The following is a 25,677-nucleotide window of genomic DNA, read 5'->3' on the forward strand; positions in this document are numbered from 1 at the left end:
TTATTTTTAAGATTTGCAAAAAATAGTTTGCAGCTCAAATGTGCATTGTATTTAAGATTTCTATTTTATATTATTTAAGATATATTATCTTAAAAATATTTATGTGGAATAAATATATGTTGCGTTTAAGTTTTTTCTGTTACTATATCATTTTGAGTAAGATATTCTCTTTTAAAAAGTTTGTGGCACAAATTTGTGGTATTTTTAAATTTTTTTATCTTACAAATGTTTATGTGCCACAAATGCATGTTGCATTTAAGATTTATTTTCTTCTTTTGTTTACAATATTCTCTTATCAAAAAAAAGTTTGTGGCACAAATGTAATATGTATTTACGTATTTTATTTGTTTATATATTTTATGCTCTTCAAAAATATTTTAATGATATTAAAACCTCTATGTAACCTCTACGTGCCCTTCATCTTTTTACATTTTTCTACAAGAATAAGCATCTAAATATTATCAGCTGTCGTGCATTAGCATTCAGTTCTCAAGCTTCAATCTGAAGATGAGAGCTGATGTGAAAAGTGATGATCTAATGATGAAGCAAATGAAAAATGTGTCACAGTTAGTTGTCTTTTAACCCCGTCTAAGCTCAGTGAGTTGAGTGACTGCTCTTTTCCTCAGGTGTCTAATCTCTGTTTCTCGTGGTTCAGGTGTTATTGAGTCAGAGACTGGGATCTAGTCTGCGTCAGAAGGTCAGCGAGAGTGAAACACAGCTGCTGGCCCTTCATGAAGCCAAGCTCGTGGCCATCTCAGGTACATCTGCACCTCTGGACTCATCTGTTTCACATGTGACTGTCCCTCTGTGCTCTAAAGCACTGGACAGTACAGACTGACACTGGGATACCCAAGTCTCTTCTGCTCAACAAGGCTGAATATATTTAATCAAAATTACAGGAAAATTGTGAAATATTTTTATGATTTCAAAATAGCTTCTTTCTATTTGAATGTTTGTTAAAATGTAATTTATTTCTGTGATCAAAGTTGTATTTTCGTCATCATTCCTCCAGTCTTCAGTGTCACATGATCTTCAGAAATCATGAAAATATGATGATTAACTGATCAAGAAACATTTATTATTATCATTAATGTTGACAACTACGGAGACTTTGTAATAAAAGAAAAATGTTTTTATTTTGTGGGATATAAACTGAAATCTGAAAAAAAAAAAACAAATGTGAGATTTTATTTTATTCTATTTAATTGTATTTTTTTTATTTTATGTTCTCTTAACCCAAAGTTTATCGGCACTAAGTTAGTTTAGTTTATTTTATTTTTTCATTTAATTTTCTCTTAATAAGTTGTAGTTATCTGTTTTATTACTTTATTCTGTGACGGAAACGAGCACGATTTTTTCCTTTCATTTCCGAGTTTGTCACAAAAAAAAAAAAAAAAAAAAATCTGAATTGTGGGATAATACCTTAAAAAAAAAAAAAAAAAAAAAATCAGATATTTTGTAACATCATGTGTTTACTGACACTTTTAATCAATTTAATGCATCCTTGCCGATTAAAAAATATAACCCCCCCCCCCCCCCAAAAAAAAACAAATCCTACAAGCCCGTTGAACATTAGTATACTTTTATTTCATAATTCCTCGAGCATCACTATATAATAACATTATATTCTTTTGCATGCAACTCCAAATAGCACTTAGAAATACCCTTGTTACAATGTAGCAACTTCAAAGCAACACCCTGGCAACCACCTCACATTGTAGCAACATGCATTTTCTTGAGAAAAAAAAATAATGTAGTAAACATTCGTCAACATCTCGGACTGCTTTTTAAATTGCATGCTCTCTGTATTATTTAGCATGTTTTTAGTTTTTAGTATGTCACAGATCCTAGTATGCAGTATGGATAGTGCTGTTATTCCTGCTGGCTCTCTGCAGTTTTGATGTCTGTTGTTCATCTAATATTCTGCTTCCGTGATTGGTTCTCGCCGCAGGAAATGACTTCAGCAGCGCGAAGGAGCTGAAGGCAGAAATCAGGAGCGCGTACGGCGAGAGAGATCGTCTGGAGGCTCTGAAGAGGAAGCTGAAGACTCTGAGCACAGGAAGTGGACGTGATCTGAGCCGCATGAAGGAGCAACACACCCAGATCAGACTGGAGCTGCAGGAGAGAGAAGCCCAGTACGGTGAGGAACACGGACACATGGGGGAGCCGTCTCCTCATGGACATCCAGAGAGGTTTTCTGGGTTACAGTCTTGATTTCTGTAGAGAGGACATCTCTGTTCCTCACTTCTGCTGTCAAGGTCGCTCTGAATCGTCCCTTAGTACGAATAAATTGTCCCTTGATAGTGAATCCGTATTGTTTAAGTATAATATGACAGCAGCTCTGTTATTATTGATTATGTTGACTTATATATGAATATATTATATTTAAAATATATTTGTAATATATTCATAATATGGTAATACGTGCATAAAGAGAATGAAGAAATTATATAATGTAATAATACAAACAATTAATATAAATTTTTATTTTTTTCATTTGGACATATTCATGACAATTACTGTCATGCATTAATTAAAATCATACTTTCCAGACACACACTTTATTTAAAATCAGCATGAATTAAATTAAGTGTACAAATATTACTATAACGTATAAATACTTTGGAATTTATTTATTCATTTAGCTTTATTAAATTTAATAATGTTAATTATTTTGCAGGAGGCTTTCATTTTTATTTTTATTTTTATTTATTTATTTGACTTTTATCACAATAATGAAAACCGTCCCATTCAGATACATGTTTTCATATTTATTAATTTTTAAATCAGTGAATTCAATTCCGTGTATACCGTATTTTTCGGACTATAAGTCGCATCAGTCCAAAAATACGTGAGTTGCACTGGACTATAAGTTGCATTTATTTAGAACCAAGAGAAAACATTACCGTCTCCAGCCACGAGAGGGCGCTCTATGTGTTCAGTGTAGACTACAGGAGAACTGAGCAGCATAGAGCGCCCTCTGGAGGCTGGAGACGGTAATGTTTTCTATTGGTTCATTTCTCTTGGTTCATGTCAAATTAATTTTAATAAATAAGTTGCACATGACTGTAAGTCGCAGGACCAGCCAAACAATGAAAATAAGTGTGACTTATAGTCCGGAAATTACGGTAAATACTGCTATGACGTATGAGTATTTCAAAATTTATTTATTAATTTAGCTTTTTTTAATTCAATAATGTTAATTATTCTGCAAGATGCTTCATTTTTATTTTTATTTATTTATTTGACTTTTATCACATTAATGAAAACCATTATTTTTAAATCAGCAAATTAAATTCAGTGTATAAATACTACTATAATCTACGAATACTTCAGAATTTATTTATTAAAAAAAGAGTTTATAGCTTGCGATTTTGACTCTCTCTCTCTCTCTCTCTCTCTCAGAAATGCGAGTTTACGTCTTAAAATTCAATGTATTTTTTCCAAAATTCTATACACCTGACCGCAGTAGTAGTGTAATTTTTATTTAATGATGTAATACTGTGATGATAAAGCCATAGTATTGTCTGAAAATAACATAGCACCACCACAGCAAATTGAAATTTCCATGTTACTATCAATCGCCAATAAACAATGGTGCCAAGCCAAAAACAAATCTTCTCTGCAAGCTAGCATTTCTTACGAATAACGGTTAGGTCCCTGAAGTTTGAGCTTTTTCTGCTCTGTTAAGTAATGGTTTTCTGAGGATGGGATCATAACAACAGCTCTGTTTCTGCACAAGCCTCTGCAAATACTATTTAATATGAGTAAATACATTTTTAATTACACAATTTGCAAACCATAACCCCAGTGTAACAAGTGATGCATGCAAACCATTTTCCGTATGCCCAAAAACAGTGAATTGATGGCAGTAATGTGGCAAACACATGTTATTACACGAGAGGATGAAGACAGGCTAATAAGAGCCTAGCATGAGCAGCCCGTCCATGTCAAAGATCTTCTGTGTTCTGTATCATATTCGCCGCTTTGCATATTTAGCATCGACGCTCAGGCTATCATTAGCTCACAATCTCTCGCACAAAGACGCAGCTAAGCCAAACTCTTTGTTGAGCAAAATGTGTGTGTGTGTCGAATTAAGCAGGCGAGTGTAATCCGTCTAACGGCTGGCTGGAGTCCCGTTGGCTCCTCCTGTTTTTGGACGTGAAGGGAACCGAATAAATGACAGCCCATCTCCTGCAAGATTTTAATGTGCATCTGGGTATAGTCAGAGGATACCAGACCAGTTCATTTACACAAGTGACGTATGCATTGAATGCATTAAACACCGGGTGAATTTCACGAAAGCATGTTTAGATTGTATTGCGTCTCTGAGATGAATGGACAAAAAATAAGAAATTATAATTTGCATGAAGTAAATGATAATTCACATTAGTGAATATGAAATTAAATCAGATTAATAGATTCTGAAGCGTGCATTATGACAGTATTTGTACAATTAATTTAATTCATGCTTATTTAAAATAAATAAATAAAAATGTGTTTCTGCATAGAATGGTTTTAATTCATGGAAAAATAAATTATATTTTGCATGATGAAAATGAGGCCTATTGTATGATGATTAACATTATTGAATATAAAATTTAATAAATAGATTCTGAAGCATACATTATGACAGTATTTGAACAATTAAATCCATGCTTATTTAAAATGTAAAAAAATGTGTCTGCAATGGATTGGTTTTCACTCATGCAACAAATATTAAATTATATTTTGCATGAAGAAAATTAAGCTTATTGTATGAATATTATTTAATATCAAATAAAATTGCAAATTTGCAATTGCAAAAATGCTAAATTGACTTTTTACATGCCTAAAATGATAAAATTCCATTCATTCTTTTTTTTAATCTCCCCCAAAAACTTAAACTGTGACATTATATTGTTCAGGCCTCTGGTTTATTGCTCAGGTAAAGAGTAAGTAAAGGTGTTGTTTTCCACAATCTTTGAGGATTTCTGATGTCTCCTTTAAAGCCTTTGCACTAGCCGGCAACAGTGGCCTAAGACTAGAAAGAGTGTAGAAAGTGCTCTTTTTGTGAACTTTATTCATGTTTGTTGCTATTCAAAAGCGGTGTAATGTCCCTCGTCAGTGAGTATCTTAGTAGCATCTGTAGTGACAGGACTTGATGCATCTGATACTGTTTACATCCATTAAAGCTGTAGTGCTCCTGCTCTGTGAAGGGTTTTGTCCACAGGAAGAGATTTAATTAGAGACGGAGTAAATGAAGCGGAGATGTGAGCAGGTGACGAGGCTTTGTTTGTGTTTGCTGTGCTTCATCTCTGGGTTTCTGCAAAGATTCATTCAGCAAAATAAACTCTAATGCGTCTCTTTTTGTGCTCTCCGCTCCTGAAGTGACAGACCTTTCATTTCTTGTTTATGCGTCGCTGTGTGCTGTCTCCTCCTTTGGTTTGCCTGGAAATGTAAATCAGTGTTATTTTAGTTTCGTTTTTTTATTATATTATAGTTTTTATTAATATATTGATTATATAATAATAGTTATTTATACCTATAATTTAGGTTTTGGTAAATTTGTGTGTTTTTGTCATTTTTATCAGTCTGTAGTTTTTTTCATGTCTATTATATCTGTTTATTTATTTTTTTATTTTTCATTTAAATTAAGTTTGTCATTTTTGTGTTTTTGTTATTTTGTTTCTTAGTTTTTTTAACGTCTGTTGTTGTTATTAATATTTTGAATTAGTGTATAATTAAATATTTTGTGTTAACTTTTAATTTAAGTTAAGTCTTTAGTAAATTTTTGTAGATTTTATCATTTAAGTTTTGGTAATTAGTTTCATTTTATGTGTTTTTGACTATTTATTATATATATATATATATATAGTTGTTCATTCATACTTTTTATATTTTGTAAGCTTTTTTATTTAATTAAATATTTAATATGTAATATTTTTAAAGAAAATTTTTAATGTAATATTTTGGTGTGTCCCCCCTCCCCAATTGTATTATTATTTATTATTTACGTATGTATTTATTCAACAAATAATTTAGTTTTTTTTATATATATATATTTTGTGTTCATTTTCATAAAAATTTAAAAATATAATTTTGATATTCTTTTTTTTGTTGTCATTTTAATTTTTTGTAAAACATCTATATCAATTAATACATTTTATTTAAGTTTTAGTCATTTTCATACTTAAATTTAAAATGAAAATTGGATTGAATGAAAACTTAAAATAAATTAAAATAACTACATTAATTAATTAATATGGCCATGAAGCAAAGTATTTTATTTCCCCCTTTTTATTTTAGTTAACATCAATTTGATTTCAAGTAACACATTTTTTTTTAATGGTTTTAGTTTTAGTTAATGATAATAAGCCTGATGCAAAGTACTATATAGTGCTTGAAAATACCTCTAAAGGTCATGCAATTACCTTTTTTGCCACTAGTTTAGCATATTGCTTTGAATTCATTATTGTCAAACATCACATGTTAGTGCTCTGTATGTGCATGTCTCTCATATCTGTGCATCTGTAAGTGCTGACTAAGATGCTTTTGTGCATCTCTCTCCGTGATCTTGTGCTGAAACTCAGACAGAGACCCATTAATCACAGCCGTCTCCTGTGACTCAATTAAAACGACAGACTATTCTTCTTACAGCACCAACGTTTCATTCCCACACATCTGCAGTGAAACACACGGCTGCAGGTGTAGCGTCTGCTTCTGAGGCCTATCATTGCTGTATAATAGAGGCTTTGTGTTCTTTTACACATGGCAAATAATTACCAGCTTTCTCTGAATAAATGCATGCACTTTTTCGGATCATTAGCTGATGAGCGTCCTTCAGATGCTTTAGCAGGATGTTTGTGTTTGTGTTCACACCACAACGCATGATAGTTTGATTCGTAAGCTGTCAGAAAAGTGCTAATTGATGAAATAATTTAGTCAGATCTGAGCTTATTTTAATAATGAGGGAAGAAGATCAGCTCCTGACAGCAAGAAAAATACACGCTTTCTGTTGTTTTAATACCTCCAGGTGATGTTATGCATGCTTTTCTCACTTTTTATTAACAATAAAAAGTACAGACTGCTTGGCCGTGACTCCAGCAGTGTTGTATTTGCGTTCTCACATTATTTTCCACTCTCTGATGGTTAACAGATTGCTGCATGATCTACTGTCCAAAAAATCCCCAAAGCATGCATCACTTCTTCAGTATGTGCCACTATCACCATCTGCTGCTGAAGAGACTCCCAGACAGCATCTCACACCAGAAACACACTGACTCGCTCGTCTGAGGGACGAGGGGGACGTATATGGACCAGTGGACCATATTACAGCACATTTCAGTGACTGAATCTGAATTCATGTCTGCCATGAGATCTGATTCGGGGCTAAAATGCCCAGATTGTTCTCTGTGTGTGTGTTTTGCGGTCTGTGTGTGTTTTTGGAGTTGTGCACACATTATTACTGAAACAGTGACTATCGATGGTTGTGTATAAGAGTAAATGACACCAGTTAGGATGTTTTAAATCTTGCATTAAGCTTTTTATTTTGTATTTAAGTTAAGCCTTTAGTAAATTTTTGTAGATTTTAGCATTTAAGTTTTGGTAATTAGTTTCATTTTTTGTGTTTTTGACAATTTATTTATATATATATATATATATATATATATATATATATATATATATATATATATATAATATATAATATATATAGTTGTTCATTCATATTTTTTATATTTTGTAAGCTTTTTTATTTAATTAAATATTTAATATGTAATATTTTTAAAGAAAATTTTTAATTTAATATTTTGGTGGGTCCCCCCTCCCCAATTGTATTATTATTTACGTATGTATTTATTCAACAAATAATTTCGATTTTTTTTTTATCTTTTATATTTTGTATTCATTTTCATAAAAATGTATATATTATATATTTATATATGATATTCTTTTTTTTAGTCATTTTAATTTTTTGTAAAACATCTATATCATTTTTAATACATTTTATTTCAGTTTTAGTCATTTTCATACTTAAATTTAAAATTGGATTGAATGAAAATTTAAAATAAATTAAAATAACTACATTAATTTAAATTTATTAGGAGGTTTTAAATCTTGCATTAAGCTTAGTTTTTAGGATCAGTTTCTTTTTCATATGTGCACACACACACACACACGTATATATTAGACATTAAAAACAATTGTTTGGCCAGTTGTTCAGGAGCGTTTTTTTTTCCAGCAAATTTCATGAAGACGATGTTTTCATACACACACACACACTTTTAATATAAAAAGGTAGAAGAACAAAAATGATATAAATAAATGCTGTATATTTGTGTGTGTGCATGTAGATGTGTATATATTAGGGGTGGTCACTGTTTTTGGTATGGTTCTGTCTATTTTTTTTTTAGGTAGGTCTTTAGGTATTAGTTTTTAGGTACACAAATTGAATAAAGTAATCAAATGTAAAACAGCATCGCATATTTGACTGTATAAATTAAAGATTATTCTTTATTAGAGATTCAAAACCTTTTCATTCGAGAGCTGTGCGTGATTTCTTTGTTGTTGCTGTTCGATTAATATAAAGACTGTCTCTTTAAGAGAATGCACTGATACAGTGGCCTGCGTTCAGTCGGCTGTGTCTGCTGTAGGATACTTACCGTATTTTCCGGACTATAAGTCGCACTTTTTTCATAGTTTGGCTGGTCCTGCGACTTATAGTCAGGTGCGACTTATTTATCAAAATTAATTTGACATGAACCAAGAGAAAACATTACCGTCTCCCGCCGCCAGAGGGCGCTCTATGCTGCTCAGTTCTCCTGTAGTCTACACTGAACACATAGAGCGCCCTCTGGCGGCTGGAGACGGTAATGTTTTCTCTTGGTTCTAAATAAATGCGACTCATAGTCCAGTGCGACTTATGTATGTTTTTTTCCTCATCATGATGTATTTTTGGACTGATGCGACTTATACTCTGGTGCGACTTATACTTCGAACAATACGGTACAAAGAAAGGCATTTTGACATAATTTTTGTCACAATTTATCCATTTGAACACAATACTTCAGAGAGAGCTTATATTTGGGTTTTTTTTTTTCAGCAAACTGTCCCTAATATATACTTACATTGATATATATATATATATATATATTAAAAAAAATGGTGCAATAATGACAATCACAAAGAACAATGTGAATTACAAAGACAATAAAATATGAAATGTCCACACATAATTGTCACTGAAACATGTTTTTGTGAGTTTCATCCCGTATTTTCCCGGACATGAATGATATGAATATGAATGATATGCGGTATCTGTCTGATGTACATCATGTTTTCTTCCTCAACAGAGCGCAGTTTAAAGGAGAACACTCTGAAGTACATTGAGCTTCTGGAGGACAGACTTCACAGGTAATGGATATTTCTCATCTCTCTTTCACACAAACAGTCCCTCGGGTGATTTTTCCTTATTATTTAAACAGTTCACACTGTCTGGCCTTGCTTCAGCTCTGTTTCAGTGTATTAAATCATTCAGGTCTGCGCTATGTATATAATCTTACATTTTATTAAGGGATGGTTTTATCCATTATAATAATAATAATAATAATAATAGTTATTATAATTATTAATATCTATATATTTCAACCTTGATATCCTTTAAATATATAATAAAAAATACACATATTTACAATTTTAAATATTAAGTAATTATATAATCATGCTGTCAGATTTATTATTGTTGTTGATAATAATGATGATGATATTTTTTAAATATACATTTATTTTATAAATAAACTAAATACATAAACTAATATTAGATTTATAAAATCATTTTGTTACTTAAAATAAAATAAATGTTAACTGAAAAAAAAATAATAATAATAATATATATATATATATATATATATATATGAAGGAATGTTTTATTTTATAATTATTAATATTATATTTAATTATAATATTGAATTGAATTTATAACATTTAATATATAATATTATTGTTAATAACAACAATAATAGTAATGTAACAATTATTAATTTTATTATTATTAATATTAATAATTATCATTACAAATTAAACATTGCAAGAAAAGATATATATATATATAATTTATTTTTATTTTTTTTACCTGGATATACATGAAATATATAAATATAGAAAAACAATGATAAAATAAAATATTTTATGTGACACAAAATTTATCATGCTGTTTAATGCATTATTAATAATTTAAGTACATTTTTTATGAGAAACAATTATGGGACGCTATATGATATCCCGTGTAAAATCTGCATCCTGAAGCAAAACCGAATGAGAAGCACTGGTTTAATTAATGTGAAAATGGAAACACAATCCTGCCCTCTTATTTCTGACCTTGTGATACTGAGTCCACATGATGGGAGGACCAGAAGCTGTACATTTCATGCATAGTAATGGAGATGAAAGGTTAAACGAATGCCAGACTTTCCTTCTCCACAAAATCCAGCTGCAAATCTCTATGAGCGACGTTGTTTTATTTAGCATCGCTCTCGACATAAATACAACACAAATTGGTATAACTGAATGAGTTATTAGTTGCCGCACTCAGCCGTAGAAATTAAGCATTCATTACATTTCAATAAAACACTATGGGTGGCCATCTGGAGGGAAGGATGGCATATGGTTTACCGTTCGCTCCTTTGCAAAAGCACACGCTCGGATGCAAGAAGCGCTGTCTGTTGCCAAACTGATTACTGTATGGGTTCCTGAAACCCTCACTTCTGGCTTTCCTTCACTTTATTTGAGCCGGTGTGATTTTTCTCCTTGTTGCTCATCATGTAAACCTGTCTGTGATGACTCTGAAAGCAGCTAGGCATTAGCCAGCGGTCGCACTCAACCCAAAAAATGAAAATATACCATTGGCTCACTCTCATGACTGACTTGTTTCTGTTCGGTCTTCTGTTCAGAACGTCCTCACTGATTGTTTTCATACAGTGAGAGTAAATGAGGACGGACACACATTAAGAGTCACACTTAGAAAAAAAGAATTACATAAAAAGCAGCATTTAAATTACCTTTTATGTCATTTTTGGATTCTGTGGTGATTAGAAGTATGAAAAAATAATGTCAACATTCTCCTAAATTGATTTTTGTCGTCAACAAAAATCTATATTTTTTATATTTAAAATGTTAATTCTTATTATTAATATAAAAAAAATTAGGCAGAGTAGGCAGACTATATAAGCTGAAATTTAGAATAAATGCATTTTTTATTATTATTATTCTGCTCACCGAGGATGCATCTATTTGATCTAAAATACAATAAAAACAGTAATATTGTGAAATATTATTGCCATTAGGAATAAATAATTTCTATTTGGATGTGTTGTAAATTGCTATTTATTTCTGTGATGCACAGCTGAATTTTCAGCATCATTCCTCCAGTCTTCAGTGTCACATGATCTTCAGAAATCCCTCCAATATGATTTGCTGCCCAAGAAACATTTATTATTATTATTATTATTATTATTATTATTATTAACGATGAAAACAGTTGAGCTGTTTCATATTTTTTGGAAAGCATGATCCAATATTCAAAACTTTGGGGTTAGAAAAATTAAAAAAGAAGATTTTTTTGAAGATACATTCAAATGATAAATGTAACAAGAAAGACATTTATAATGTTACAAAACTTTCTATTTCAAATGAATGCTGTTCTTTAGAACTTGCTATTCATCAAATAATCCTAAAATGTATCAAAGTTTCCACAAAAATATAAAGCTGTAGCAGGTTTCCAACATTAATGATAATCAATGCATTGATGCATTACAGGAATATAAATTACAGTTTACAAAACACAACAGACATTTTAAATTCAAATAATGTTCAACACTGTATTTACTAGATTTTTGATCACATAAATGCATGTTTTGAACACAGGCACCACTGTCACGTGCTCATCTCTCACTCAAGGCCATTAAAAAGCAACAGTTGTGGGATTTGAGGGGTTTAATCAGGTTATCTGTATTATTTTCCCCGTCACCCCTCCATCAGGGGACTCCGCTCTGTTTGTGTACATGTAGACGTAGAGGTAATTGACCAGTTTCCCCACACGTGGGTTGTGAATTCACTAGCTCTTTTTCCTGCGGGAGGATCCTGTCAATCAGATTACTGCATCTGTTTGATATCAGAAAACACAGAGAAATGATTGTTGCTCTTTTTTGGTGGTGCCATCAATCATTTTCTTTCCTTTAAAATATCTATTATAGTCAAAAGTCATCTGGGCATAATCACCAAAGGTTCGCTTTACTAAGCTTTAAACAAAGCATCACCTAAAAAAAAAATCTGTTTTTACTAAATTCTATTATACCTAGCAGTGATTTGTGTTGTGAAATTTAGCAACATTCTAACATAAATTCTATTGGAATCCAACATTTCATCATTATTGTAATGTTACATATTCTGGTGGAATCCAACATTTTAGAAACGATCTTAACGTCAAAATATACTGGAATCCAAATATTTTGCAACATTCTTACACATTAGATTTGATTGGATTGTATCAAGATTTTATCAACATTCTAACACGGCAAATTCTACAGGAGTCCAACGTTTTAGCAACATTCTAACATATAAAATTTTATTGGAATCCAAGATTTTAGCAACATTCTAAAACATAAAATTCTATCGGAATCATGTCAAAATCTATTGGAATTCAAAAATGTTTAATTATTCTAACACGTCAAAATTTAATGGTATATGCAACTTTTTATCAACATTTTAACACGTCAAATTCTACTGGAATCCATCTTTTTAGCAACATTCTAACACATCAAATTCTATTGGAATCCAGCATTTTAGAAACAATCTAACAGGTCAAATTTTACTGGAATCCAAGATTTTAGCAACATTCTAAAGCATAAAATTCTATCGGAATATAATGTTTTAGAAATATTCTAAGGTCAAAATCTATTGGAATCCAAAAATGTTTAATTATTTTCACATATTCTGGTGGAATCCAACATTTTATAATCGATCTTAACATGTCAAAATATACTGGAATCCAAATATTTTGCAACATTCTAACACATTAGATTTTATTGGATTGTATCAAGATTTTATCAACATTCTAACACGGCAAATTCTACTGGAGTCCAACGTTTTAGCAACTTTCTAACACATAAAATCTTATTGGAATCCAAGATTTTAGCAACATTCTAAAACATAAAATTCTATCAGAATCTAAAGTTTCAGAAATATTCTAACATGTCAAAATCTGTTGGAATCCAAAAATGCTTAATTATTTGAACACATCAAAATTTATTGGTATATCCAACATTTTATCAACATTCTAACTCGTCAAATTCTATTGGAATTCAACATTTTTGCATCATTCTAGCTTGTTAGATTATTGATATACGTTGTGAGTTATGCAGAGATCCTTAATGCTCTTTTATTTTACCCTCTCAGCTCTTCATGATGCATGAAACCAAACACAAATATGTAAATTAATCTCTGTAGGTTTTGAGGTCAGCTGAATGAAATCACCAGGAGGTGCAAAGCAGGCTTTTTTGGGGGGGAGGGTATGACATTGTCCGTTATCGCTTTAGGAAGCTGTCTGTCTCTAGAGACACAGGTGCGAAGATCGTAATTATCATCCTCTCTGTGCGCTCTCACAGTTTCACAGACTGTAGGAGACAGCAGGGAGCCTTAGTGCATCTATATAGTAACATATATGAAGTTGAAGACAAAAGAGTCCAACCCAGTCTATTGTGGTTCTTTCTCCAGTGTAAGTCTGAGATGTTTTTAATCTGCCAGTGAACACCACTAATGACATGGCATTAAATTAGATACCTTCTAGCATTGAAAGAGCTCTCAAATGAGCTGAAACATGATATTTTACAACTAGTAACTATCATGTGCTTTGATTGAATAATAGCTCATTAAATCGTTTTTTTATAATATACTGTTCAAACATGAAAGGTTTGTAAGATTTTTTTATGTTTTTGAAAAAAGTTTCTTCTAAGAAAGTCCTAAAAGGCCATGGATTATTAATATTTTTCTTGTTTTCTCATTATCACGACTTAATATTTTCTCGTGGTCACGATAACAAAAGTAGTTTTCTTGTTATTAAAACTTAATTTTCTCATGATCTCGACATAACAAAAGTTATTTTATAGTTTTTACGATTTATTATTTTCTCGTGATCTCGACACAACAGAAGTTGTTTTATCGTTATTACGATTAATTATTTTCTTGTGATCTCGACATAAAAGTTGTTTTACCGTTATTACGATTTATTATTTTCTCGTGATCTCGACATAAAAGTTGTTTTATCATTATTACGATTTATTTTCTCGTGATCTCGACATAAAAAGTTGTTTTACTGTTATTACGATTTATTATTTTCTCGTGTTCTCGACATAACAAAAGTTGTTTTATCGTTATTATGATTGATTATTTTTTCCTGTAATCTCGACAAAAAAAGTTGTTTTATCGTTATTACGATTTATTAATTTCTCGTGATCTTGACAAAAGTTGTTTTATCGTTATTACGATTTATTTTCTCGTGATCTCTACAAAAAAGTTGTTTTATCGTTATTACGATTTATTAATTTCTCGTGATCTCGACAAAAAAGTTGTTTTATCGTTATTACGATTTATTATTTTCTTGATCTCTACAAAACAAAAGTTGATTTATCATTATTACGATTTATAAATTTCTCGTGATCTCGACATAAAAGTTATTTTATCGTCATAACGATTTATTATTTGCTTGTGATCTCGACATAACAAACGTTTGTTTTATCGTTATTACGATTTATTATTTTCTCGTGATTACGACCTAACAGAAGTTGTTTTATCGTTATTACAATTTATTATTTTCTTGATCTCGACAAAACAAAAGTTTTTTTATCGTTATTACGATTTATTATTTGCTCATGATCTCAACATAACAAAAGTTGTTTTCTCGTTATCACAACTAAATTTTCTCTTGATCTCGACATAACCAAACTTTGATTGTTTGATCTACTGTTGCTATAGTAACAAACACACCTTTGAAGCATCTGATTGTTTTTTTTTAATTAACATGTTTAAATGGTCAAAGCAACACCACAAACACAGCCAAAGTGCCTTCAGAAGTATGCAGAGAACTATTCTAAAATTTTTTAGAGCTGCTCGGTTTCTACTCGCATTCAATTTTCCTTTTATTTGAAATAATATTATACATAACTTGTAATTTTTATTAGTCATGTAGGATATGCTGTGACTGATATCGTGTGCGTTACTGGAGATGCTGTTTGAATTCCACAGAGAACTGTAAATAAAATACTACTAAAGATTACAACACTGTAGAATATCAATGAATTAAATTAAATGTGAAATATTATTAGATTAGATTAGATTAGATTCAACTTTATTGTCATTATGCAGAGTACAAGTACAGAGCTAATGAAATGCAGTTAGCATCTAACCAGAAGTGCAAGAATATAGTGTTTTATATACATAAAAGTGCAGAGTAAGTAAAGCTATGATATACAGAATGTACAGTGGAGTTGCTATATACAGTATTGAGCAGAGTATATACAGATTATAAATATGAATGCAATGTAGATATTGTATGTACATTATGAACAGAGCAATGAAGGATTATATATACATTATGAATAGCAGGAACGTGAGAACAGTGGTAATAAATACAGTTGAATGAGTGTGCAAAGTATTGTTGAACAATCTATTATATGCAAAATAACAGTAGTGCAATGATTTTTTGTAGAAATAGTCTACTGTGCTTGTACAGTAACCACTTAGACAGTTTATAGTGAAATGGATTTAACCATGTGCAGTCTGTGCAAAATATGAGTAGTGCAATACATGTATGTAAAGTACTGTGACCAGTGCAGTAAAAGAGCAGGTGCAGGTTAGATAGGTGGTGCGGCATTCAGAAGTGTCACAGCCTCAGGAAAGAAGCTCTTCCTGAGCCTACTAGTTCGAGAGCGTAGGCTTCTGTAACGCCTGCCGGATGGAAGGAGGGTGAAAAGTCCATGGTTAGGGTGAGAGGCATCCTTGATGATGTTTCTTGCCCTGCCCAGACAGCGCCTGTGATAAATGTTCTCGATGGATGTTAACTGGGTGCCGGTGATCCGTTGAGCAGTTTTCACCACCCGCTGGAGTGCTTTGCGGTCAGATGCGGAGCAATTGCTGTACCACACTGAGATGCAGTTTGTAAGTATGCTCTCAATGGTACAGCGGTAGAATTCAGCAAGGATCCTGGGACTGAGGTGAACTTTTTTAAGGCTCCGTAAGAAATAAAGGCGCTGCTGAGCCTTTTTGACCAGGGTGGAGGTGTTTAGGGACCAGGTGAGGTCATCTGAGATGTTGATGCCAAGGAACTTGAAACTTGACACACGCTCCACTACAGCTCCGTTGATGTAGATGGGTGTGTGTGCATGATTCCTAGTCCGCCTGAAGTCCACAATGATCTCCTTTGTCTTCTGGGTGTTTAGTTCCAGGTTGTTGGTGGCACACCACACAGCCAGGTGCTGCACCTCATCCCTGTAGGCTGACTCGTCGTCATCCTTGATCAGACCTACCACCGTGGTGTCATCTGCAAATTTGACTATGGTGTTGGAGCCATAAACAGGAACGCAGTCATGGGTGAATAGGGAGTACAGGAGAGGGCTCAGTACGCAGCCTTGTGGCACTCCAGTGTTCAGGGTGATGATGGAGGAGGAGAGGTTATCTAACTTAACAGACTGAGGTCTGTTAGTCAGAAAATCTAGAATCCAGTTGCAGATGGGTGTGCTGATTCCAAGATGGCTGAGCTTGGAGATCAGCTTGGAGGGGATTACTGTATTAAATGCAGAACTGAAATCTATGAACAGCAATCTCACATGTGTGTTCTGACTGTCCAGGTGGGTGAGGGCAGAGTGAAGTGCCGTTGAGATGGCGTCCTCAGTTGACCTATTGTTGCGATAGGCAAATTGGAATGGGTCTAATGTAGCAGGGAGACAGGCTTTTAAGTGGGATGCGACCAGTTTCTCAAAGCACTTGGCAATGATGGGGGTGAGTGCAACAGGACGGAAGTCGTTAGGGACCGATGCAGTGGAGTGCTTCGGTACCGGCACGATGGTGGAGGTTTTGAAGCAAGTGGGGACAGTTGCTTGGGCCAGGGACAGATTGAAAATGTCCGTGAAGACCTCAGCCAGCTGCTCTGCACAGGCTTTAAGCACACGACCAGGTATTCCGTCAGGGCCAGCTGCTTTCCGTCCATTCACTTTACGCAAAGTGGAGTAAACATCTGATGTGGAGAGTGTGAGAGGCAGTTCACTGGGTTGATGCTCAGTTTTGAGTGAGATCTCCTTATTATTTTTATCAAAACGAGCATAAAAGTGATTGAGCTCGTCTGGGAGGGAGGCAGAGCTGGAGGGGGGCACAGAGTTAGGTAGTTTGTAATCTGTGATAGATTGTATGCCTTGCCACATACGCCGGGGGTCTGAAGAATTGAAGTGTTCTTCAATCCTCTGTTTATGTTTGAGTTTGGCCTGGCAGATACCCTTCCTCAGGTTGGCTCTGGCTGAGCTGTAAGCCTCCTGGTCACCAGACTTGAAGGCTGCATCTCTTGCTCTGAGCAGAAGGCGAACCTCTCTGTTCATCCAGGGCTTCTGATTAGGGAAAATTTTTATTTTTTTGTGTGTGGTCACTCTACTCACACATGTGTTGATGTGCTCCAGGACAGAGTTGGTGTAATTGTCAATGTTGATCCGGGAGTTTGTGGTGGCCTGGGCAGCAAACTCACTCCAGTCTGTGTGCTGGAACTGATGTTGAAGAGTGGAGTCTGCACCTTCCAGCCAGATTTTAACAGTCCTTATTGTAGGTTTCACACTTTTGATAACCGGGGTATACTTGGGGAGCAGGAACAAAGAGAGGTGGTCAGACTGACCCAGATGGGGGAGGGGTGTGACTTTGTAGGCATCAGTCACATTAGTATAAACATGGTCCAGTGTTTTATGTCCCCTTGTAGTGCAGGAGACATTTTGGTGAAATTTGGGGAGAACAGATCTTAAAGTGCAGTGATTGAAGTCCCCAGCAACAATAAAGGCACCATCCGGGTGCAGGGTTTGTAGTTTGCTAATAGCAGCACAGAGTTCTTTCATAGCCACGTTAGCATTAGCGTCCGGAGGTACATAAACTGCAGCTGCAACAATGCAAGTAAACTCACGTGGTAGATAGAATGGCCTGCACTTGATAATCAGGAACTCCAGATCAGCAGAGCAGTGGGTATCAACAATGACAGAGTCTTTACACCATGATTTGTTAACATAAATGCAAACTCCACCACCTTTGTTTTTACCAGAGGTTGCTGCTACTCTGTCAGCCCTGAAGAAAGAGCGTCCATCCAAATGCACCACGCTGCTTGGGACATTGTTGCAGAGCCATGTTTCAGTGAAAAACATAACATTACAGTCCATAAGCCATTTTTGTGTAAGGGTCCAGATCTTTAGTTCGTCCATCTTGTTCATCAGAGACCGTACATTGGCAAGGAAGATGCTGGGCAGAGCTGGTCGATGTGGGTTTAGCCTTAGCTTAGCACGCAGCCCACCACGCTTTCCCCGTCTTTGTTTACGGTCTCGACGCCGACGCCGAGAACTTCCGGTCGGTACGAGTGATCCGCTTGTCCGCGGTGATCTCAGTAGCTCCGGCGGGAGTTCGCTGAAGTCAAAAGGATGATCTAAAACTATGTTGGAACACTGTTTGTTGATGTCCAAAAGTGACTGTTTAGTATAGATGTAGTTCGCATAACTGAATCGCGCGAACACGAATGAAATAACCAGGTAGATTAACACTAATTTCCGAAATCTGGTAAGACGCTGAGCCTCGCGATGTGGTCGCGCCGCCATCTTGATCAATATTACAAATCAAAATAACTGTTTGCTATATGAATATATTGTAAAATATAAGTTATTCCTTTGATTTCAAAGCTGAATTATCAGCATCATTCCTCCAGTCTTCAGTGTCACATGATCCTTTAGAAATCATTGTCATATGCTGATTTGTGCTCAAAAAACATTTATTATTATTAATGTTGAAAACAATTGATATTTTTGTGGAAACAATGATTTTTTTGTTTTATGTAGTTTTATGTTCTTTTTTAGAATTGATTTTAATGCAGCTAAATGATGCTGCAAAAGATTAAAGCAAGGAAGAAATGTCTGATTTCATGAATATAAATCCTTTTCATTGATGCAAGTTCAGATTCATTTTTAAGTCTTAAAGTGTCTGAATATTACTACATATACTTGCGAAACATCAAAGCAAGTGTTATTTGTTGTTTTTCTCTCTCTGTAGCTGTGGAAGTCCTGTGCTGGAACACATTTGGGAGGCTGATTTGGAAGCTTGTCATCTGCTCCTGAAAAGCCTCGATCAGCACACATCCATTACCGGTATCTCCGAAACCGAGGATCTGCCCTCTGTTCCTGGATCGGTTTCAGATGTCCTGCTGTTCAGTAAAGAGGAAGCGGACTGCGCCATGTTGACCGCTCTAGGGGGCCGCTGGTGCCCCGAGGCCGACCTCCAACACTCAGAGTTCACTAAGGTAAAGACACAACACATTAAATATCACCAAAATCTACCCAAAATATACTTTAATGCATGTTCATGGTCTAAAAATGTTTGTCTTTGTATATTAAATTTTTTCGATTGAATGCATCTAGGCCACTTGGCAAGTATTGGGTAAAATTAACCCTGTAAAGTCTGAAATAATAAAATCTGTTTAAAAATTAAAAATTTAGACAATCTAAAAAGATATGTTTTTACATTTTCAATACATTTTCAAAGGTTCAAACTGAGCAAAAATATGCAATTTGATGCAGATGCTGATATTTCTGTGAAACGAAAAGTAATGCAATTCTGATGCTTACAATGTGTATCAGTGAGAACTTGCGTAAAATAATATAAATATCAGTCGTCACTCACATTAATAAGAAGAGATTTAAATGCTTAGTGCATGATCAAAACATAAAGCAATGCAATGATGATTAAGAGATGAACAAACACACGCTCCTCTTAAGATCCTGAGGATCAATAGTACTTGATAAAAAAAAAAAAAACTGTAATAATAGACATATTTAATTTAAAAATCATTAGATTATTAAGAAAAAATAATGTTCCATGAAGATATTAGTTACATTTCCTACTGTAAATTTATCAACATTTTTAAATCGTAATATGCATTGCTAAGAACTTAATTTGGAACTTTTAAAGGTGATTTTCTCAATATTTAGATTTTTTTGCACCCTCAGGTTTTCAAATAGTTTATCTCGGCCAAATATTTAGATATATATCTTATTAATCTTAATTTCGAAAAATGTACACTTAAGACTGGTTTTGTGGTCCAGGCTCACGTGTGTGTGTGTGTCAAATGTGTGATTTAAATCTGATGAGTATAAAACTATCTCACACTGGAATACAAAGAAAATGAGAAACTAAAAATAGAAGCCCTTTTCCTTCGGCTCCCTTCATTTCCATAAAAACCATCCATTTGCTGAACGACTCTAATTTCCACTCGTTTCTTCTTCCTCCTTCCTTTAACTTTCTGGAAGTCGTACTAATATCTTTCAGCTCAGCAGGGCTCTGTTGTCTCTACTGTTTTGTCTTTCGTCTGTTGAAGATCATCCCCTCTTCCTAACACTCGTCCAGGACTCAGAAGGTGAGGTGATGCTGTTTTCCTCTTCTTCTCTCTCATCTCGCACTCACTGCTCTTCATCCTCAATACATATGCTCTCACATAGCCTACACTGCACAGTATTTATGTCTAATATTTGTCTAACAAACCTAAATAATGTTAATATAATAAAAGCAGTATACTATTATTATTAAATGAAATACACATTTTATAATGATTATATAAGTAAGTGGAAGTGTGTTCGAATAGCGTAAATAATTATATGTATAAAGTATAGTTAGTAGTAGTAGTAATTATAATAATAATAATAGACATGTATAATACTTTTGTTGTATTTTATTATATATTATTAATAATTATTATTAGTAGTAGTAGTAGTAGTAGTAGTATTTATGCTATTTGACACATTTGCACATGTATTATAGTAAATTATATTAAATACTAATAGAAATAAATAATAGTAATAGAAATAAATATATTTGTTTTCATCAATATTTATTTTAATATACAATATAATGTACAGTATGTATATAATATGTACAATAATGTATCCTAAAATATGTATCAGATTATTATAATTATCATTATTAATATTATAATAATAATAATAATAATAATATTTATGCTATTTGGAAACACTTGAACATATGTATTGTAATAAATTATATTAATACTAATGATAATTGTACTAGAAAGTATTATAATTAATAATATAATTGAATATACATCAAATATTAATGAATACAAATGCAAATGTAATTAATAACAGAAGTACTAGAAAATTATTACTATTATTATTTTACTATTATTTCTATAAATATATAATTACTTTATAGTTAGTAATAATAAAAAAATATATACTTATCTAGCTAATAATAATATAGTAGCTGTTATTATACATACATTATAGTAATAATAGAAATGTGCATTATTATTAATTTTCTAATAATTATATAATTATAATGGCTATAATTTACAAACGTATTATATTTATGTTATATTTTTTTAATATATTATGGTATTGGGCAGACTTTTCTCTCTCTCTCTCTTTCTCTATATAAATGTGTGTGTCTATGTCTGTGTGTGTGCTAATATACTTTTTGAAACTTTTTTGCCTGCAGCCATCTATTTCTTATGAATATATTGCTTTAGCAATAAACCATTGACTTTTGACAAGCTAAATATTATTTTAGACCTGGTCAAAATCTAATAAAAGAGGCAACCTGGGACACTTTAATATTGCTCCTGCTTTTCCTGAGGTGGACTCCCGTCAGCTGGAGTTAAACTCATAGATCTGTCACTGTGAGATAATTATTGTCTGCTTTAGCACACAACTCCTGAATGTAATCATGACCCACACAGATGGGCCGAACCCGTTCAGATATTCTGCTTCTTGTCAGCCGTAATGACGAGTTATTGCACACTTCCCGTAATGTCAGTGCACTGAGTGCTTTTTAATAATAGATGAGGTTTATTGTTTTGTTTTAATCTTCTGCTAAAGTGACTCATTCGTTCTTCTGTGTCTTGCAGAAGTTAGAGGAGTTTCTCTTCTGTTTGGAGGACGCTTCCCCTGAGGTGAGCGACGGCTGCTGAGTTTACACAAATCTGATGTTAAAAATATGAGTCTTTCACTTCACACGACAAAAGAAGCTCTCATCATTTACATTTCGATTTGTCCATCACATAATGTCATCATTTGACTTGAGATTATACCAGAAAGTTTGGGCTTCGTTTATTGCACATTTCGTCATTCTTTGACCTTTACAATGCCTGTTTTATTCTCTTTTGTAAGAAAGAAAATCATGTGTTCAGAGTAACATTAGAGAAAGTAAATCACAGGAGTTGGGTTTATCGTCTTTATCTCTGATCTAACAGATGTTTAAACTCCGTCACAAAAGGACTGCATTGTGACAGAATTAAAGCAGTTGTTCTATTTTAGTTCTTTTATTTCTATTTTCTGTTTTCAGTTTAAGTTAAGTTAAAGTTTTAGAAGTGTTTTATATTTATATTTATATATATATTTATATATATATTTATATTCTAATTAAGTATAATTAACCTGGATGGTTCCCTTGGATGTTGTGTAGTCAGGGAGCTCAGTAGGATTTAGCTTTATATTCTCCATTTCTTGCTCGTATAGTCAGTGCTAGAGCACCATTAACCAAACCTCACATTAAATAGCCTGCAAATGTCTTCGTAAATAGGAACAGTGCATTTGATACAATCAGAATTATACTAATCTTCCCTTTGTGAAAGATTTTTGTAGTATATTATACCTCTCATGATTATCACAAAGGTACAATTTGTGCAGTCTATATGCAGACTGCGTCCTTTTAAACACATTAAAGCGATCGCGGTGACCTTTCCGAACATACGCCCAGCATGATTTCCATTACGCCTCAATAACTGTATCGCTCCGGCCGTTTGGTGCGGCTGTTTTATCCCGAATGCGTCCCTAGAGACTCCAGCCTCATTCAGAAGTGCTTTAATTCACCCGCAGTGTGATGTTAGCGTTTATAAAAGGTGTTTCATAAGCCTGTGTGGGGGGTCTAAGAATAGACCGCAGGCCTCATTAAAGTGACAAGAAGCCGTTCCTGAGAGAAACGGGCGGATGTGAGTCAGTCGACCACCTCGCGATGCTCTCTGACTCTGAGCGCTGGAGAAATAATGTGAATCAAGCTTTGATGGAATTGGGACGGAGCCGATCGTGTGGATCTGTCCCATTTACCTGGTGGCACTCAACGGTTGGGTGAAGTCATTAAAAGTGTCATATAATTTAAATTTGTCCTTTCTCTTTGGAGAGATACACGCTCATGGTGCATGAAGAAGATCTGTACAGTTTAAAAGACTAAAGTCTCAAACCCAAAGAGATATTCTTTATAAAGGTTAAGTTAAACATGCCCCCCAAAACACCTCGTTTAAACACGCCCCCACACGTCTATGTCACAATGTGGGAAGATTTGCATAACTGCGCCCAAATGTTCACGCAAAGAAAGCAGGTGTTACTTTTATTCTCACTGTTGCCATGTCGTGGAGACGCTGTTTCATTGTAAGTGTTGCCAACAATGTTGGTGTCTGTTTCTTTAAAGTGTTGCAATTCCAACTCTGCAAAGAACAGTCTGCGGTTTCTGACACAGTCTGTAAGTACGTTTTCATATTTAAAGGATTTGTCACTGATGATTCAAACGCGAGTTCTGAGCGGTGTAGAGTAGTGCATAACATTTCCATCACACGCTTGGTGAATTCAACCAATTACAATGCACTGGATAGCTGGCCAATCAGAGCAAACCTTGCTTTTCAGACTGATGAACTTTGAAAAAAGTGACGCATTTCAGAAAGGCGGGGCATAGAGGAGCAACAATAATTAACATTGTGTGGAAAAAGTGTTTTTTGTACATTAAACCGGATACACACATAGCATTACATTGAATACACAAAATAATGTTTGTTTTTTGCGACGTCATGTGACTCCTTTAATGCGTCACGGAGGAACACGCTGTTGGTTCTGGACTCAGATGAGGGGAGTTGACGGATTAACATCATCATCCATACTTATCTGCTTTAATACTAGCAAATTGAGATTATGGATTCTTTTACAGTTTTTCATGAATGTACAATTTGTAAGATACTTGCAGTAAAATCACTAGGCTAGTGTTATATATTTTGTCCAGCAGATAAATAACAATATCTGTAATGTTTTCAACTACTTGAAAACCATGAGAAAATTCCCATTCTAAACAGTGACACGGGGCAGTGCAGTCGCCTGTCAATGACGTTAGTTATCCTTTGTTACCGCCTTTAAATGACGTAGAAACCACATGACAACAGTGTCGTGGACAAATGCGGAAGTAGCTTCGCGACAAACTTCAACTAGAAAGAGATGCCGATCTCACTTGTTTTACTCGACAGGTGAGTTGTTTTGTTTCAATTATGTCCATAGTCTGATCGCTTCTCTACATTGACTTTGTATGTAATCTACTCACGCAAATCGTTAAACTCGCGTTAAATCCACGATTTATCTTTCGGTCTGATTGATGGCTGTCAGCGGTTGGGTAGAAGACAACAAATCCCATCATTCCATGCTCCTTCTTAGCGTCATCAAACCATGTGATTGTTATTGTTTTGATAGTGCGCCCTCTAGTGGCAGGTCCTACAACCTGTACCTTTAACACACACTAGTGTATTAAGCTTTATTTTATTTCAATTTGTTTAGTACTCTTAGTACTTTTAAGGACCAAAGTTTTTCAAGCATTTAAGTTTATAATCTAATATCTATATTTTATTTCAGCTTTCAGCTAGCAATGGAATTTAAATTTAAATTATTTAAATAGTTATAGTTAAGGATACAATTAACTTTTGAAAAACCCATTGATCAATGGATGGTTAGATTGTGTTTCCAATTTTGCTTTCAGAAATACAGTTTGCTGTGTTACAGATTGATTTTAAACTAACCTTGCTCTTTCTACACCGTTAAAACACTCTTTATATTTGGGAAAAAATAAACTCGATTTTAAACTCCATCACAGCTTATTCTAGCATACGGTCAAACCAGTAAGAACAGATTCACAAATATTTGAAATCATGAATGCTGTGAAACATCTGCTGAATGTTGTTTTAACTTCAGACTGTTTTCCATCCATGTATTCTAGTGACAGAAATTGACACACATTGCGGTGCCAGATGTGTGAGAAAAACCAGTGCCAGCATATTAGCGCCATACTTGAGCAGCAGTGGGTGTTTTGCAGGTTTAATTGGTGTGTTTTGGTGTCTCAGGATCTGTGCGGAGAGACGACAGAGCTGACAGAGCGATGTGAAATCATCAGTGAGCGACTGCATTATCTGGAAGACCAGCTTCAGACTGCTATAGACCACCATGACAAGGACCTCACTCATATCCTTACAGAGCTTTGTGTGTGTGTGTGTGTGTGTGTGTGTGTGTGTCACTCTTTTAAGTGCTCCGTTCTCATGTTCTTGCTCGGGCTTTATAAAAATTCATGAGTGGAGAGGAAATGACAGGTACAGCCACAGGA

General features: G+C 33.9%; 1 protein-coding gene across 4 annotated transcripts in view; it reads left to right on the top strand.

Moving 5' to 3' along the window:
* Window positions 1-25,677, top strand: part of LOC128025870 (disrupted in schizophrenia 1 protein) — a 53,777-nt gene that overhangs the window by 21,909 nt on the left and 6,191 nt on the right. For 2 of the 4 annotated variants that reach the window (XM_052612443.1, XM_052612445.1), the window contains exons 8-13: window positions 656-758; window positions 1,952-2,140; window positions 9,333-9,393; window positions 19,312-19,558; window positions 22,178-22,222; window positions 25,421-25,537. In XM_052612443.1, coding sequence (XP_052468403.1) covers window positions 656-758; window positions 1,952-2,140; window positions 9,333-9,393; window positions 19,312-19,558; window positions 22,178-22,222; window positions 25,421-25,537 — 762 coding nt within the window. Of the gene's footprint in view, window positions 1-655; window positions 759-1,951; window positions 2,141-9,332; window positions 9,394-19,311; window positions 19,559-20,564; window positions 20,672-22,177; window positions 22,223-25,420; window positions 25,538-25,677 lie in introns of those variants that run through there. The other 2 variants (XR_008186276.1, XM_052612444.1) reach the window with 2 other exon arrangements.

The sequence above is a fragment of the Carassius gibelio genome, chromosome A13 (assembly GCF_023724105.1).
Source record: "Carassius gibelio isolate Cgi1373 ecotype wild population from Czech Republic chromosome A13, carGib1.2-hapl.c, whole genome shotgun sequence".
Lineage (NCBI taxonomy): Eukaryota > Metazoa > Chordata > Actinopteri > Cypriniformes > Cyprinidae > Carassius > Carassius gibelio.